General features: G+C 43.2%; 1 protein-coding gene across 1 annotated transcript in view; it reads right to left on the bottom strand.

The window, feature by feature from the left end:
- Positions 1–18894, bottom strand: part of LOC121277197 (small conductance calcium-activated potassium channel protein 2-like) — a 157163-nt gene that overhangs the window by 52616 nt on the left and 85653 nt on the right. Inside the window, exons 4-5 of the mRNA XM_041186346.1 lie at positions 11868–12009; positions 1152–1262 (exon numbers count right to left, since the gene is read on the bottom strand). Of these exons, the coding sequence (XP_041042280.1) occupies positions 1152–1262; positions 11868–12009 (253 nt within the window). The remainder of the gene's footprint in view (positions 1–1151; positions 1263–11867; positions 12010–18894) is intronic.

Here is an 18894-nt window from a genome sequence, read left to right as displayed (position 1 = left end):
TGTGATACATGTCAATCAGCCATTGCTTGGTGTGTAATGCAGCATGTCATTTCCTTAGGCTTTAATTTTTGCTGGAGATTTGTAAAGTTTTAAATGATACTTTTGTTTACTTTTCCTTTCTGTCACTTTTTCCCTCTCTCAGCTGAGTCTTTCTTTCCATCTCTTCATTTCTCTCTCTGTACCTGATTTGTATTAAATTTACTCACTCTAATTTACATGCCCTCCTCAGTCCTTGTGCTGTTAATTTCATAATCCTTCAATCTGATTGTTAAGGAGCTATCCAGTTATTTGCCCTGTTCACTCAGGTCCCAGATCCCGCTTTCTCAGCTAGGACCTTATCAACTCACACTTTCAGCAACTTAACACACAAAAAAAGTTAAAAATCTAAACTTCTCAGGGCAGGTTTAACTAACAGCAGGTCCATCTACAATATGTCAAGATCTTGAAACACTGGCAGGTTGTCTATTTTGTTAAAATAATCTACTTAATTTCTACTTGGACCAAAGCACTGAGCTATGCAGGGGTTAGGGGTTGGTTACTGTTTAGGTTTTGAGAAATACAATCATAATCAAGATATTGTGGAGCAGTATCAAACAAAACAAGTTATGTCAGACAGAAATCATTGAAGTCTAATATTACTGCAATATTACTCTTCAGCTTTTTAAAAATAATTTTACAACGTAATTCTAAATATGCAATGCTGTTGTTATCCATTTGTTGCCTAGCATTTTAAGATGCCCTCAGCTGCTGATCAGATATAATGCGCCATGTTGTTAGTGCTGTAAATCTATCTTTCATTTCCTTATAAGAATTGTCTGATACATGGCATGTCGTCATCTTCCTTGGATATTTGTTTTGTCAGACCAACTACTTGCATTGCATTTCAATTGTGAGCAAAGACTTGCAGCAAGATGACAGAAATTGGTTACACAGTGTACCGGTGGAATTCTAATACACAGTAACTGTCAAAACAAAAAGCATCATGTCAGTGTATAGCAAAGCCTAAACAACGACGCTCTCAAATTATTCCCTACCCCCCCCCCACCCCATTTAGTAATGGATACTGTGATGGATGTCCAGGACATATTCTGTTAATGAAAATACCACCTTCCTGAACAAATTTTAGTTCAGTTTGAAAAAGACAACCTTACTCGTTTAGAGAGTTGTGTATCCATCATAAAATTATGCACATGTTTTTCTGCTTTGGTAAGTTCCAGCTTCCTGGCAACCACAGCTACAACCAGAGCAGTGCAGCCAGCGCCCTGAATGTAAAAAGAATGAAAAATAATTAACATTTTTTAACACTACATAGGTAAAACGTTCAATATTTACATACGGCTATAGTGGGTGGAGTGGGGGAGGGGTGCGGTGACACTGCCTTTCCTGTAATTCCAGGCTGGAATTATAGCCTGCCAAGTGAAAGAGTTCTGTGTAAAATGAGTTTGGAGATGTTCAGCCTAGTTTCTAGTGACTGTGAGCTATATTTTACAGGTGCTACGAGGCAAAGCCCCTTTATTTTTGAAAATATGATTTTCAACTTTCAGCTAACTGCAAATTTTGCAATTTGAACTGAGACAGAACAAACTGCTTAAAAATGCATTCCAAGGAGAAGGTGAGAAACCAACAAATCACCCTCAGGGGACTGTGAAGAGACATTGCCTATAACTCTGGCACCCATTGAAACTCTTCACTAAGAAAAATAGATTAAGAGTACTGGGTATTGAAACGATCGTTACTACAGCTAGACACACCCAAAACCTCTTAGAAATACACAATTGATGAAGTGTTTCAGGGCAAGGCTGCCCAGCCACTATTAAGAGATTGCAAGTGACACAGGTAGTGACAGGAAAGTCTTCAGTAGAGGAAACAGGCTGAATGTTGCTCTCTCTCTATTAGAATAAGACTGTCACGTGCTTCAAGAAGCCAACTCTAGGAGAAACCTACCAGTGAACCGAGGTCTCAAAATAATTGCAACATGGTCTATATCTGACAGTGTCCAAGAAACCAGCTAACATAAATGAGCCACAGCATTTAAAATCTATGCCTCAAGTACAATCAAAGGACACTTAACCATATATACTTCTACCATTTTTTTATTGAACTCTAACTCCCCTTATTTTCAGTGTGTGTGTGTGTGTGTGTGTGTGTGTGTGTGTGTGTGTGTGTGTGCGCGCGCGCGCGTGTGTGTCTGTGTGTGTGTGTGTGTGTGTCTGTATATGTGCTTGTGTGTGTGTGCTTGTGTGTGTCTGTGTGTGTGCTTGTGTGTGTGTGTGTGTGTCTGTGTGTGTGTGTGTGTGTCTGTCTGTGTGTGTGTGTGTGTGTCTGTCTGTGTGTGTGTCTGTCTGTCTGTCTGTGTGTGTCTGTGTGTGTGCTTGTGTGTACGTGCATGTGTGTGTGTGCATGTGTGTGTGCGTGTGTGTGTGTGCATGTGTATGTGTGTGTGCACGCGTGTGTGTGTGCACGCTTGTGTGTGTGTGCGCGCTTGTGTGTGTGTGCGCGCTTGTGTGTGTGATTGTGTGTGCGCATGTGTGTGTTTGTGCGCGTGTTTGTGTTTGCTTGTGTGCTTGTGTGTGCGCGTGTGTGCTTGTGTGTGCGCGTGTGTGCTTGCGTGTGTGTGTGTGTGTGCGTGTGTGTGTGCTCGTGAATGACTGCATGAGGGTCGATTACTTGACATTGAGTTTTTATTACTTTTCTCAGGTTTAGTGGTTAATGAACTTGCTCCTTCTTTGACTCAAGAAAACCTTCGCTGATTGGTTCCTCATTGCTCACAGCTCAAATAGGTAAATACATAAAGATTTGGAAAAGGCATATCCTTGTGAAAAGGAAATTTAAACATTTGTTGTGACCAACTGAGGAGATTGAATAGAGGGGAGCCAGTTCACCCCTTCTCACCTGGTCATAACACGACCACCCATGTGTGGGAAATAGGCAGATGGACCCATGAATTAGGGCAATGATGCAATTAGCAGCCCACCCCGCTATGATTCAACGGGTGACAAGGGAGTCGTTGGGTGTGCTACTGTCCATGGCCCAATTGAGGCCTATAAGCGGGGAATTAATACCCAGTTAAGAGCCTCATCCAGCTGCTGCTATGATTTAATGGGCGGTGGTAGAGGCCTGCACTTAATATGCAGCCCAGCAGATTTAATTAACCCTGTGGGCTGCTGTTCAGTGAAAGTTGGGGCGGGGGTTGAAGGGGGTGGAGTGCAAGCTTCTCGGGCCCCCTGTGCCAATTGGAGGTCTCCCATGCACAGTTTTGCCTTCCCGCATCTACCCTCCTCCACACCGCCTTCCCAACATATCTCATCCCTGCTCCCCTTGCTGGGAGATCCCAGACTTACCTTGGTTTTAGGACATCCATGGTTCCTCATCCTTCCAGGTGTCCTGCAGTACCAGCAGTGGCCACAAATCCTTGGATGGTGCAGAGCTGCTGGCCTCTGATTTGCCAGCAGCTCTATGATGCAGGACTCCCACCTGGAGGTGGGCAGAGGTCTCACCTCATACTAATTAAAGGGCCATCGCACCAATATATAAAGCAGGGCAAGCCAACCTGGCCGAGGCGGGGTCACCACTGAAATTTACGCTGGGTTGTGGGGATCCTGCCCTCAGTGTATTGTCACAAATCTATCATATTTTCATAATAGTATTGTGGGATACTGTAAAGTACGTTTATGCTTGTGTGTGTGTGACTTACTTAATTGAATGAGAGTCTTATAGACTGCAAAGTTGAAATTATCAAATGAATTAGGTATAAAAAGGGTATTTGAAATGCTAATGAGTGAGCTAGGGTACAGTCAATAGATAGGTTGTGAATAAAATTTGCTTTTTTAGATAAAGAGATAAGTGTTGGATTTTCAAAGAAACATGATAAAGTTTTACAACTAACAAGATAAATAGGGCAAGGCAATTATGTTTACTTTTCCCAAAAGAAAAAGACCATTTTGTGTGAGAAAAGTAATTTCCAAAGACATATGGGAACAATGGGATTTACAGATTAAAGAGGAAAAAAGATATTTAAAGATGGATGGGACGTTATATCAGGTGATGAGCATGTAAGATATAAAAGATACACAATGTGAAGCAGACTTGGGGAAAACACCTCCAGCCACTTTGCAGGAGTCTGCTGTTCCAGTAATCAAAGTTGCGTTAAAAGCCTTTGAATTCCACTGTCGAGTGGGCTCTGTGGTAACCTTGCTGGGTTGCAAGGTTAAAGTATATTTTGATCTGTTGCCTTAAAGGGGTTGTGTAGTTGGGAGTCAGGTTAATTAGCGATTTTGGGATTTGTTATAATATTAAGTAACAGTGTAACTGTAATGTTGTTTATGTGCATTAATTCTTTTCTTTTGTTAATAAATATGTTAATTTAATTTGTAAAATCTCTGAAGGTGTTAGTGGACTCATTACTTCTGAATTCAGTGCACAAACCTTCTCGTCATAATTACGAATTGCAAAACCGTTGTGTTAGCATGGCCAAGCTTTCCTTGTGGATTTGGTCCACCTGGCAAATACCACCAACCGTATCATAACCCACCTACCGTATCATAACACTATAACCCACCTACCGTATCATAACCCACCACCGTATCATAACAGTATAACCCACCTACCGTATCATAACCCACCTACCGTATCATAACAGTATAACCCAGCCCTGTGGGTTCTCGCCCGCCGGCTGGAGATCCAGTGAAAACCCTGCGTCACCTCTTTTAGGGAAGATCTGGCCTATTACTTGCCACTCAGGCACTTAATTAGACAGCGGTGGGCCTTCCCTGGCATCAAGAGCCCTATGAGGAGCAATCCCGGCTGCCGAGAGTTGTCAGTCAGTCATAGGCTGGCAGCTCTATTGAACAGCAGTGCCATCACGCCCACATGAGGCCTGGTGTCATTACTGGATCCCAGGCCACAGGTGAGTGATGTCAGAAGGGGAGGGGGTGTCAGCAGCAAGGGGAGGGAGGTGGTTCTCAGCAGCTCCCTCATTCCTGATGTCAGGCCCTTTGATCAGAGACTGAATGCCTTTGAATGAGGGGACCCCCTGGAAGCTGGCAAGCAAACCCACACTGTTCTGCTTGTCATGCGCCCTCATGGTGAGCACCCATCCCACCGGCAACAACACCACCCCCCCGCCACCAACCCCCCCCCCACGCCCCCCAAACCACCCCCCCCCACACCCACCACCAGCTCCCCCACCACCCCGTACCCCCCGCCCCACCTGCCTCTCAGTTAATATCAGCAACAGTGGGATGAGGCCCTTAAGTGAGCACCAATTCCCCACTTAAGGGTCTCAATTGGTGATGGGGCAGGAAGGGCGTCCAAGGGCCTTTGGGGTGGAGACGGGAAGGTGGTGGGGTTCCCATTTATTACCCTCCTGCCTGATTAAATGCCTCCTTGCCATCAAATCCACTATACAGGAAGGCTTTAAATTCCATCTTCAGAGTCCACAACATTAAACTATCCACAATTGGCACCACAGTGGCAATCTTACTCAGAAGACCTGAGCAAATAAAATCGAAATGAGTGCTGGAAATAGGAAAGATAGCTCCTCTGAAGCTGTGATTGATGAGGCAGAGTACAGGGAGCAGCTGGTCCACGATATACTTGGGACTGCTTGGTGCCAAATGTAGAAAAATATTCTAATTTCCAGGACTTAAATTTTTCCCCTTGATAATCACAAAAAGTATCAAAATATATATTGATAGAAAGTATGTGTATTTATCAATGAATTTTTTAATTCATTCATGGGATGTGGGCTTCGCTGGCTGGGCCAGCATTTATTGCCCTTCCCTAGTTGCCCTTGAGAAGGTGGTGGTGGTGAGCTGCCTTCTTGAACCGCTGCAGTCCATGTGGTGTAGGTACACCCACAGTGCTGTTAGGGAGGGAGTTCCAGGATTTTGACCCAGCGACAGTGAAGGAACGGCGATATATTTCCAAGTCAGGATGGTGAGTGACTTGGAGGGGAACATCCTGGTTTCCATGATATGACACAATGGGCCCATTTTCATCTTTTATGTGTGGGCATTGATCGTCTGGACACAGAACACAGAGGAAAATTGGCTCCAGTGATAAAAAGATTTTAAAAATTTGAAGCATTTGTTACCACCAAGTCTAGCAAACCAAATTTGTTGGTCTGGGGTTAAATGGATGAGGAACTACAAAAATCAGATTCTTATCTTTACCTCCTGGTCATTCAGCATTTCTCAGCAAATCCAGGTTGGAAGATTACGCACTAATAAATGGAGCCCAGCTGATTTTCTTTCTATTTAAAGGAATGGACATGTGTCCCTCCCCGCCTGATTTTAGTGCCTGCGTTCGGCCCAGGCGATATTTAACACCCATGCAGGAAAGACAAAAATCCACCTCCACAGGTTTTGTACATCTGTCAACACTTGTGTTCAGGACTGTCTGTGGCAGTTTTTTCTCTTTGACGTAATGCCTGGGATGTACAACTGTTTGAAAAAAAAGTAAAATAATCCAGGCACGGTTCATTTTTGTCATTGAGGATCTGAATTGTGAAAGAATGAAATGAATATAAAAAAGAACACCTGAGGGTATTCATATTGTAGATAAAATAAAGTGCTCTCACATTGCTTGCCTGCAGTCTGGATACATTCCTGAGGTCTTGACGCTTTTTGCTGTACAGCATTAAGGAATGACTCACAACACATAAAAGTAGTTATTCCAGTTGAAAAGTCATAGTTAGTATTACTTTTAAAAAGGCAACACAAGTGAGGGAGGAGGGTTATCTATTTTTTGCAATCTCTAAGCAGCTGTTGATTTGAAACCTACTGGTCCATTGAAAGTATGAAAAATTTGCATGAATTAAAACCAAAGTTTCTGTCTGACATGAGCCTCTTCACTGTGAGCTTCACAAGAACAACATCTGCCTGCCTAGCTCACTCTTGAAATGCACTGACTGACATGAAGTTGCTACGTTTGCATATGAACTAAACATGCCACAAAAAGTTAAGTTGTTCCCATTTCAGTTAGAGTACCATTTTAATGATGCAATAAGAGTTTACTAGTGACAATCAACCTCTCTGGCACTGAAAATTATCTATTTTAAGTGTGGAGTCTTATTTACTCAGGCTTTAATTGTTTTGGAGATTTAAAAATGTCAAAGGCCAGGATTTCCATGCCCGCCAGAATCGGGCGTCTTCGCTGGCGTGAGCGGACAATGTGGCGCGATCATGAAACAAGTTTGTAATCGTCCGCTCAGCCCGCCAATGGTGGGCCATGTTTCCCACCATCAGATGTCAGGAACCTCATTGTAATAGATCAACACATCATTATAAGGCCAGCCTGCTGGGCTCATCTCCCACTGGATCGTCTGCCCACGTCGGCGTGAAAATACGACCATGAATTTCACAACAGCGCATAAGCAATGTGCACCTGGCAGACTGGGACTTCAAGGTTTGTTTGTTGACCTTGCTTCAGGCAGCACTTGCAGTCATCAGCACCAGGCAGTGCCACGTCACTCTTAGGGGGGCTCACGGGTAGGTCTCTACCTACCAGATCAGCCATAAGTGGGTGGCTTTTCAGTGGTTGCTTGGTGAAGGGGAGAAGGGAAGAGGCTGCAGGCCGAGGGCCGTCCTGGGGAAGGGGGCTATCCCAGGGTGTGTGTGGAGCACATGTTGATCTGTGCAAGCGGCCTCAAGATGGTGAGGGCTGAGGAGGCAGTCCCCAGAGGAGATGAGGCCAGATGGAGTTATGAGTGTATATGTGTGAGAATGGGTGGTGATGTCCCTTGATTTGGCAGTGAGTGAGATGCCAGTGAATGTGCAAGTGTGTTTTAGTGTGAGAGTTTAGAGTGATGAGATGGTTGCCATACCCTGGTTGCATGGATAAGATAATTAATCCTCCATCTACATTGGATGGCCAACCTCTTCTATGCAGCACTGGCACTGATCATCACTGCCATGCTGAATTGGTGATGCCGCTGCCCGCCCTTCATTTTCTAAATGCCATTCCAGTGACATGTCATTAAGCCTGGGGGCTGCAGTCTTTTTGTCTTTGGTGGACATCTTCCCTGCAGTGGTTGTGGCAGGAAGCACTAAGATGACTGGACTTTTAATATGGCGCCTGGTGTGATGAAGTGGCAAGGTGATGAAGGGTGGGCAAATGGAGCCTGCCCACCATCGAAACAGCATGTTTCCCAGGAATGCATAAATAATGTGGTGGGTTTGGGATGATATGGCATGAAAACTTGTCATCTCTACTGCACTAGGTGCAAATCGGAGATGATTTGGCCCAAAATTAACATAATTTTTTCACTTTGCCTTTGTCTCTTTTTTTCTCTTTCCTAGTCTAACTTTTCTTTCCCACTTTTTACTTCCCTTTCTAAACCTGGACATTGAATTCACCCAAACTTCCTTTTCAGTCCTTGTGGTTAATTTTACACTCCTTCAATCTGATTGGTCAAGGAGATGCATAGTTGCTTGACCTGTTCACTCAGGTACCAGATGCTTCTCACTGTGATATTATCACCTCAAACTTCCTACAACTTGCAACTCAAAAAATGTAAAAATCTAAATGTGCAAGAGCAAATCTAAGAGCAGATGCCACTAGATGCTTTACCACAACAAATCATGCCCATTTTGTTTTTCTCCCCAAGATAATACAAGTGTAGAAATTCAATGGTGCAATGCCCATTTTCCAGGTGCAAAACAGGCATCTAAGTACCCAAATGGCATGATGGAAGTGCCCACTCACCATATTAATATGCAAGTAGAATAAGAAACATTAAATGCCCATACCTGAACCAGGTGTTAGGCTCTTTGTACATGCAAATAGGGGCCTAACGTAAGTTTAACTCCTTCTTTGTAAAATTCCTTGTATGACTCTTTGTGGGGAGACAGTGGCATAGTAGTAACGTCACTGGACTAGTAATCCGAAGGCCTAGGCTAATGCTCTGGGGACCTGGGTTAAATCTCATCATGGCAGCTGGTGGAATTCTAATTCAATTAATAAATCTGGAATTGAAAGCCAGTCTTAGTAATGGTGACTATGAAAATATCATTGATTGTTGTAAAAACCCATCTGGTTCACTAGTGTCCTTTGGGGAAGGAAATTTGCCATCCACACCTGGTCTGGCCTACATGTGACTCCAGACCCCCAGCAATGTGGTTGACTCTTAACTGCCCTATGCAATGGCCTAGCATGTCACTAAGATCAAGGAAAATTAAAACCGGCAACAAATGCTGGCCTTTCCAGCGACACCCACATCCCATAAAAAAGAATAAAGAGGAAAAACATAGAGCCAGCTCCATTTCGGGAGACATGACCTGTATGGGGCCTAACCAGCTGTCTTTAAAGGAATTGGTGAAGGCAGCTTTCAACAAAAATACTTACCTGAATTTAGAGTTGGGATGGCCATGAGTGCCATTCTAGACTCCACATGCAGGTAAGAAGCCTGTTGCTTGCTCCATCCCCATCCCAATTACTTACCCCTCTCCCAAAAGCTACCTGGCAATGCAGCTGCCCAAAACTGCAATCCTTGTTGCCAACTTGCTGCCCGGAGACACCTGGCAGAGATTTGCAGCATTCCAGCCTTATGTAAATGAGCCCAATATCAGGTGTGCCTCAGGCATACCCATTCTGATTCAAACTAACTTGTAGCACAAAAGTGCTATAGAATGCCACATTTTCTTTTAATTAAATATGATTGTCCAATTTATAGTTAATCCATAAAACTAGCAATGTTTCTCCTTTCCGAAATACAAGACTAAAATGTTTGTACATTTCATTCCAAATTAGAACACAGGATTTTTTTTTTAATGTATTCAGTCCCACAGCAATGTAGTTCATTCTTACCTGTCCTTACATGTTCTAGCAAAGAACTCTGTTGTATCACCCCACAAGGACTGGGCAATTAATGTTGGCCTTGCCAGTAGTGTCATGGGCCCAACCATCTTCAGTTGCTTCATCAATAACCTTCCTTCTATCATTTGGTCTGAAGTGGGAATGTTCACTGATGATTGCACAATGTTCAGCACCATTCACAACTCTTCAGATACTGAAGCAGTCCGTGCCCATATGAAGCAAGATCTGGACAACATTCAGGCTTGGGCTGAAAGCGGCAAGTAACATTCACACCACACAAGTGCCAGGCAATGGCCATCTCCAACAAGAGAGGATCTAACCATCGCTCCTTTCAATGGCATTACCATTGCCAAATCCACCACTATCAACATCCTGGGGGTTACCATTGACCAGAAACTGAACTGGACTAGCCATATAAACATGTGGCTACAAGAGCAGGTCAGAGGCTCAGAATTATGTGGAGGATAACTCACCTCCTGACTCCCCAAAGTCTGTTCGCCATCTACAAGGCACAAGTCAGGAGTGTGATGGAATTTTCCTGAATGCGTGCAGCTCCCACAACACTCAAGAAGCTTGACACCATCCAGGACAAAACAGCCCATTAGTTTGACACCCCAGCCACCGCCTTCAACATTCACTCCCTCCACCACCAACACAGAGGCAATAATCCACCAAGCCTCTTTTGATAGCAACTTCCAAACCCGTGACCTCTACTGCCTAAAAGGACAAGGGCAGCAGATGCATGGGAAAACCACCACCTGCAAGTTCCCCTCCAAGCCACTCACCACCCTGGCTTGAAACTATATTGTTGTTCCTTTACGGTCGCTGGGTTAAAATCCTGGCACTCCCTTCCTAACAGCACTGTGGGTGTACCTACACCACATGGACTGCAGTGGTTCAAGAAGGAAGCTCACCACCACCTTCTCAAGGGCAATATGGGATGGACAATAAATGCTGGCCTGGCCAATGATGCCCATATTCTGTGAAAGAATATTAAAAAAAAACCCTCATCATACAAATTAGTTCTAAAAAGACAATTTGCTGTCCACAGATGTGTCACACTGGTGATTGATGTCATGTTCAGAAGGGGCATTATTTACAACCCCTTTCCCACTAAAATAACATCAGCAAGACATGACAGCTCAACTTTGCTGCACTTGCTGGATTCTCCAGAGTCTAGTAGATCATTCATGTCTCGCAAGTGGATATTTGGGTATCAAGGGGTTTGGAACACAGTGGGTATATGAAGCTGATGTACAGATTAGGCTTGGTTTAATAGAAGGACAGAAAAGACTCGTGAGCTGAATGGCCTACTTGTGTTCCTATCTTCCTATGTTCTTATGCTTGTTACCAGCATAAAATGGTGCAGCATTGGTGGCATGTGCTTCACACATTTATACTTCAAAATTGCAATCAGGATCCTATGTAGATCACAAGACCCCATTTGCACATTACAAGTGTCCTCCTGCTTGAAGCACATGGATTCTCTGGCTGACTTTCTTAGCATCACAACTGTTTTAATTCAACAATCTACTGAATGCAGTACCATGTTAGCTGTCACTTAGTTAGTGTCATCTGTGACTCAGTTAATAGTATTCTCGCTTCTGCGTCAGGAGGTTATGGGTTCAAGTCCCACTCCAAAGCTTGAGGACAAAAATCCAGACTGACGCTGCAGTGCAGTACTGAGGGAGTGCTGCACTGTTGGAGGTGCTGCCTCTTTACTGTTTAATCCAAGGTGCTTGTGGATGTAAAAGATCCCATGGCACTAAATTGAAGATGAGCAGGGGAGTTATCCCTGATGTATTGGCCAATATTCATGCCCCAAGCAACTTTACAGAAAACCAAATTCTCCAGTCATTTATCACATTGTTGTTTGTGGAAGCTTGCTGTGTGCAGATTGGTTGGTTTATTTCCTACATTACAACAGTAATTACACTTCAAAGGACTTTATTGGCTGTAAAGTGCTTTGAGATGTCTGCTGATCAGGAAAGACATTATATAAGTGCAAGTTTCTGGTACTTTGCTTCTAGTTGCTGAAACATGCTACTCACCATAATCCCTGTGAGTAGACAAACTCCTTTCCCACAATATGTATTCGGTACCATATCACCATAGCCAATGGAGAGAAAGGTGATAGAAATAAGCCACATTGCTCCAAGAAAATTGCTTGTGACATCTTGGCTATCATGATATCTGTAAACCAATTAGAATATCATTACAAGATTATTTGTACTGTAAGAAAAGGATACATTTCAATTGTTACAATAATTATTTTTGGACTGAATCTTCTCTATGATTTGCAAAATGCAGAAATCCTTTTTTCCATGTGCACATTTGTAAAAGCATTCTTTCAACAGCAAAGATCACTATTATACTCTGGTTATGATGCACATTTGTCATTAGAGAAATTGAGCAAAAAATTTGGGCTAGTATTTTACAGTGTCCACAGCTGGGGGCAGCCCCATCTCGGATGGCCATACCATGACTGGATTTTATGATCCTCGGGCAATTAATTGTATTCTTCCGTTTCTTTAAGAGATGAAATCCCACTGCCAGGAGCTGCTGGCTAATCAGAGGGCCAACAGCTCTCGTCTCAGCAGTGTCACTGGAAGCAATGGCCACTGCTGGGACTGCAGCAGACCTGGATCAGCCACCATGGAAGAGGCCCCAGAATTAAGATGAGTTTGTGTGGCTTCTCTGGCCAGACAGGTAGGTCTTGGTGAGGAGGGGGTGGAGAAATGTTCGGCCATGAAGGATGGGGAGGGGCGGGTCTTTCACTGGGGACATCCCTTGCTGCAAGGGGAGCCCCTCCATGGGTCACAAGGTGCCAAATCAGGAGGACCCTCCCACAAGCCCACAAGGAGGCTGCCAGGATATCAGGATATACTTGGCGGTCTCGCAACCTGGTGAAATGCCCACCCACTGCTGGCAAAATACCAGTAGCAGCAGGAAGGGGCCTTTACGTGGTCAAAGTGTCCTAAGGGTTGGCCAACCATCCACCACCTTCCCTGCCACTGGTAAAATGCCAGTGGTGGCAGGAAAGTAATGGTCCATTGGCATCCTACACACTCCCTGCCAACCTGTAAAATCTCTGACTGGCGATAATATGAACTCAGGCAAACCAAAACTTTGATTTGGGCATTAGTCAATTCACCCTGTAACTCAGGACAGTATATTGACAAAAATTACAGAATGGATACAGAATCTGCATCAAGACTGGTTCAGAGGCTGAAGATATAGGAAACATGAACAATATACTATGCTATTATGAATCTGGAGGCTTTGGTATATAAGGATCATTAGCTTTCATTTCCATTTACCTCTGGATTGCTGAAAGTAAATTTCAAATCTATGATGAAATAACAACAATTAAGAAAATAAAATTAACATTAAGGTATCAGAATATAAGTGTAAATATTTATCTGCCTGAATCACCAGAAGAAGTCACAAGCCTAATAGAGATAGCAGATAATAACAGGCTATTAGAATGTCATAACACAACAAATGGGAATACTTCTTTGGTATTTCTCATTATGTCAAAAACATCCTTCTCACCAGTTCCAAAAATGAGCAAAATGTGCCTCTTTGTTCATTAGATCTGAATTAGCAAAGTCTATTACATTATGTGAGGATTAATCTCAAGGAAATTCTTCACATCACGTCTCTAACTACAAATAGCAGCAATATACATGGTAAGTAAAATGGATGCTTAAAACCAATGAACTAACTAATGCTAAACCTCAACAATTATAGACAGATATCAGCATTGGAATATGTTGCAGTGTCATCACTGGATCATCCAATCCTGCTATAACATTCTGGCCTACACATTGGGTCGTGAGCCCCCAGTGTTCCGCACCACATGGTGTCCGAAGGCTTCAAACTGTTGGGCAGGAAGCGAATGCACAGTTCTGGCTTAGGAGGGGGTTTTTCTCTCATTGGGAGGGCTCGGCAGGGGCGGTGGGGGGGAGGGTGAACTTCATGCAGGCACATGGGTGCACACTGGGGAAGCTCCCTGAGGCACAGAGATCCTCAGGGAGATAAAGATTTTAAAAATGTTATAAAACATGTCCCCTCATGTGACTATCACATGAGCAGGGCCGTGTTATTAATGAAATGTTAAAATTTTTATTTGCTGTTAGAAACCTCTTCCCGCCCGTGGATGGGGTTTCCTAAAGAATGCAAAGACGCTTGGGCCTTTTCACCTGTCCGGCAACTGTTAAGGTTGGACAAGCAGCAAAAAACGTATTTCAATTACCTTTTAAATGGCCTTAATAGGCCTTTGAATTGTGAGTAGTTGTGATGCCGACTCCAGCACATGCCTGCCGACCGATACCGATGACATCGGGATGCTTGCCCAATGTCATCGCGTGTCATTTTACACTCGGTCAGGTCAGGTGCACGCCTGCCCTATGAGCTAAAAATTCTGCCCTTGGAGTACATCACCTGCCATCTTGTGTAAGGACCAAGAAGAAGCATCCTTTATACAAGCCTGAAGTGGGTATTAGGTTGTTTGTGTATGAATAAGGGGTCTGATGCCTAGTTTGCCTGCCTACTGGAACATTGGTCTGCCCTGAGGCAGTCAACATCAGCCGTGAAGAAATAGCTGAAAAAAAAGGCTAATTACTTGTAAAGCACCATTCTAATTACTGACGCTGGCCAACCACAGGCCCCAAGATCCCTGTTATAGAGTTGATTTTCCAGGCAACTTTTCTTAGTGGAAACATTGAACTTCGTTTACAGGACACCAGCAGCAGCATGTGCACATCTAACTCTATAACTAAATAAGAACTCCTTCCTAGAGGCTCCCCGCACTGCTAACTCATTGGTTTACACAGATCATGTGATCTTACAACACAGGATTATTCTTAAAGTTACAGTCCTACGTTTACAGTCCTACGTTTATCAAAACTATAATTACTACATTCCTCCCCCTTTAGATTTTCTGTATATTTTGTATTCACAAGGATATTTATCTCATGACATTACAATATTTACACAGGTCATGCAATTACAAGTTCAGCCTTTCAGGTGGTTTCCTGATCCATATGGAATATCGTAGCTCCATGATTTCCGACTCTTTTGCAGGAGCCACATTCTCCGGAACCGCATTAACATCAGGTACCTCATTAGGCACAGGCACTTCAGTGTCATCCACTCCAACACAGATATTGGGCATGTCTATCCTGGTTTAAGTAACTTCAACAAGAACCACAGGTGCAGCAATGATTACAGGTGGAACATAATTTTGTTGGGTATCTCCCTTTTTCTTAAATGATCCACATGCTTACAGGTGATCTTCCACTTCCATGTGGTACGACAATGGTCTGGCCACAGAACTTACTTTACCAGGTAACCACTTTGGTCCACCACTGAAATTCCTTACATATACTACTTCACTAACAGTAAATTGTCACTCACAACTAGGCAAATGTTGATTCACTTTTTAGTTCCCTTGACTTTTCTCCACCTTCCCCTCCAGAAGGGGAAGAATCGGGCTTAGTCTTGTTCAAAGATGGTGCCTCATCAGTAATTCTGCATTCTCTTCCTACGCGTTTTCTTCTTTCAACCACAGAACTTAGTCTTAGCCTTTTTTTGATGACTTCATTGTCCCAGACTTCTCTCAGGTGAAATCCCAACTTGTCTCAGTTCAGTAGTTGAGCTACCCATGATTTCATTATCTACTGGCATCTTGGAAAGTTCTACGACTTTTGATTTCAAAGCCTCTTCAGCTTCATCCAGTTGATTCTTCAGCTCTTCTGTCCCCTTCTTGTATCTGTTGGCTTCCTCCTGGAACCTTGAACATTGCTGCGTCTTCTCTGCCAACTGGTTCTTCAATTTATTCAGAGTGATGTTAAATTTTACCTGTTTCTCTTTGTAATTTTCCAGAGGTACAAACTTTGGCCTGAGGGATCCTTGTAATGAAGGTCTTTCAACAGGTTTTCCTTTTCTTTGCAAAGCTCAATCGCTTCATCTTGAATTCTATAATTCAGCAGAGTTTCCTTGAGTTTCTTCTGCTGTTCTTCTATGTTGTTGTTTAAGACAGTCTTCATTTCTTCAGGTTGCTGAATGGCTACACACTCCTTTTTCATCCTGTTGCAGTCCCTCGACCCTCCAGGCTCTTTCTGAAGTATCTTGCCTTGTTTCTTTTCCAACTCAGGAACTCCTGCTACTTCCTTTTGAAATCTCACTGGCCAATCAAGGTTAATTTCCCTTAACCAATTTTGACCTAGAAGACTTGGTCCTCTACCTCCCAACACCATCACTGGTAGTTGTGCTATTTGGTGTCTATAATAAACATGCACTCTGGTGATACCTTTTACCTGGATTTCTTCATCTGTGTATGTTTTCAACTTGGCAGAAGCTTGTTCCAAATTTAATTGTTGGGTAACTTTATTTAAATATCTGAAACTGTGTTCTCCTATTACAGTGGTAGAAGCATTCTTCTCTACTTCCATTTTTAAGGGTTTACCATTCTCTTGCAATGTGACAGTAATTGGCTCTGTGTTCCCAACTTTCATACTAAATAAGGAATAAATGTCAGAATTGGTTGTTTCTGGCTCTTTCACACTAAATATTTCATTGGACTGTGTTTGTTGCCTGGATGCCTGTTTAAATCTCACTTTGCAATGTTTCAATATGTGTCCACTTTTATGACAAAAATAACACCCCACCTTTTTAAATTGCTAATCATTAGGAGTATGTTTGTCTCCACTTCGATAAAAAATTGTTTTTGAATTTGCTGCCAAGCTGCTTCCTCTAAAATTTCGGTTAGCATGTTTCCCACTTCGCAGCAGAGTCCCGACTTTTCGCACTGACTGTTCCCGCCCAACCAGGAGACCAGCACCATTTTGTGCACCTTGAGTCACTTGTCAATCCCTTACAGCACTTTCCATCACAAGCGCTGTTTCTAACGCTTTCTTAAAATCAAGGTCCACTTCAGCCAGCAATCTTCGTTGAACAGCACCCTCCTGCACGCAACACACCATATGATCCTTGAGCATGTCATTCAGGGTTTCACCGAAATCACAATATTATGTTAGTTGTTGTAACTTTGCCATGTAGGTAGCAATGGTCTCCTCCGGGGATCTATTCCGTAAATTGACCCTGAGCCTCTGCATTGTGACTGATGACTTGTGTTGGAAATGTCCCTTAACGAGGTCTACTAATTCACTGAAGGTCTTCGAATCGGGAACACTGGAGGCCGTCAAGCTTCGAATTAAACTGTAGGTTTTGCTCCCACAAATATTCAGGAGAATTGCTCTCTTCTTTTCCTCCCCCATGGTTTTGTTGGCTTGAAAGTAGAACACAAGATGTTCTATATATTGAGAACAGTCATCTATGGTTGGGTCAAAGGGATTGATTCTGCCAAACTGTGGCATCTTGGATGAGTATATCTTCCTTTCTTTTTAATTGTCTTAGATATTCAAAATCGCTGGATGAGGGACAGTACCAGATCAGATCTATCCTCGTTACCAGTTTGTTATAGAGTTGATTTTCTAGACCACTTTTCTTGATGGGAACACTGAACTTTATTTACAAGGCAGCAGCAGCAACTACATGTGTGCATCTAACTAAAGAAGAATTCCCTCCTTGAAGTTCCCCTTGCAGCTAACTCATTGGTTCACACAGATCATGTGATCTTACAGCACAGGATTATTCTTAAAGCTGCAGCCCTATGTTTATCAAAACTATAATTACTATAATCCCCATTAGTCCCAACCACAAGGCATGAACCCAGACTCCAATCAGCCCCAGGACCCATCCTCTCCAGACTCTCTTCCTATCATTTTCCTTCCATATCCCTGAAACCTCAAGACCCCAACCCCCAAATGACCTCTCTCCACAATCCCAGCCACCGATCCTTCCTGACTACAGCCCCACAATACCCACCTTTCTTTAACCCAGGTCTCTCACTTATCTGAGTGCTGCTGTGTCCTGTCATCCTGGACAGCTCCTCCTGCAGCCTTTGTTCAGCCAGGGTAAACGTCACATTTCCCCATTATTTTCCATGCAGCTTTAGCATTTCAAAACAATACATATAAATTAATGATAAAAGACTGTCCTAGGTAATGTTGCAAAGCACTGAGGATCATAATGTAAGCAATTGCCTGAATTGGCCACTGATTTCTTTCGAAATTACATTTTCCTTAATGGTACCCTCTAAAATTGAATTATCCAAATCAAAATCAAGGTAATTTAATTTTGCTGCCATGCTGTTTTGAAATCTAAATATTACAATCCATTTATATTCCTACAAATAACCACTATAAACTCTGTGACTTTTCTTAAGGAATGTGAAGACTATGGTCAATTTGTATGAGTGACATCAGTTATGCTAATTAAGTGCATTTTCAAAATAATGTTAGAAAATAAAACTACCTTGCACTTCAGAAACTCAGAACCTATCTCTATAAAATACAAGCCCCAAATTTGTAGCAACAACAAAACCAGAGTTGTGCTCCTGTGTAGCAGACTGCATAGGCAAACCTGTTGCACTGGACATTTAAAGGGCTGCTGCTCATCATAGTTTTTCTATCTTACACTGGGGCCCAAGCACCTGTTAAAGCATAGATGCAAAGAGTATGGGTGGAAGTTGGGGAAAAATTAGGAAATTCTGCCCTGCTCTAATCCGACGTCCATCCCCTTTACTCAGTCACAATAAAAAATCAGTTCAGAAGCAAACTCCTGAATGAGGGAAGTCATTGAACCCCTGTATGCAAACAGAGATGAATAAATTTCATTCTCTTTTACCATTGAGACACAGGCAGAGTGAACATGTGCTTAATTAGGATTACAGGCCTCCCCAGTGTGCATTGGCAGTAAACATCTATCTTTACAGGGGTTGCATATCAATTCTGAGGGATCCCACTTCATCAATGACCGGCTGGTGTGCGACCACATTCAGTGCATCGTGCAGGTCAATGTGTGCTATTCTGGCTGCAGTCATGATGCCTTCATTCTGTGCCAGTCTTTTGCACCAGCTGCATTTGAGCCCCCATGACAAACCAGTGGCCAGCTGCTGGGTGACATCTGATGACCACCTGGCTCATGACTGTGGTGCGCAACCGATGCTCA

This window comes from Carcharodon carcharias, chromosome 4 (assembly GCF_017639515.1).
Source record: "Carcharodon carcharias isolate sCarCar2 chromosome 4, sCarCar2.pri, whole genome shotgun sequence".
Taxonomy (NCBI): Eukaryota; Metazoa; Chordata; class Chondrichthyes; order Lamniformes; family Lamnidae; genus Carcharodon; species Carcharodon carcharias.
The sequence above is the reverse complement of the archived record's forward strand: the minus strand, read 5'-3'. Positions and strand labels throughout refer to the sequence as shown.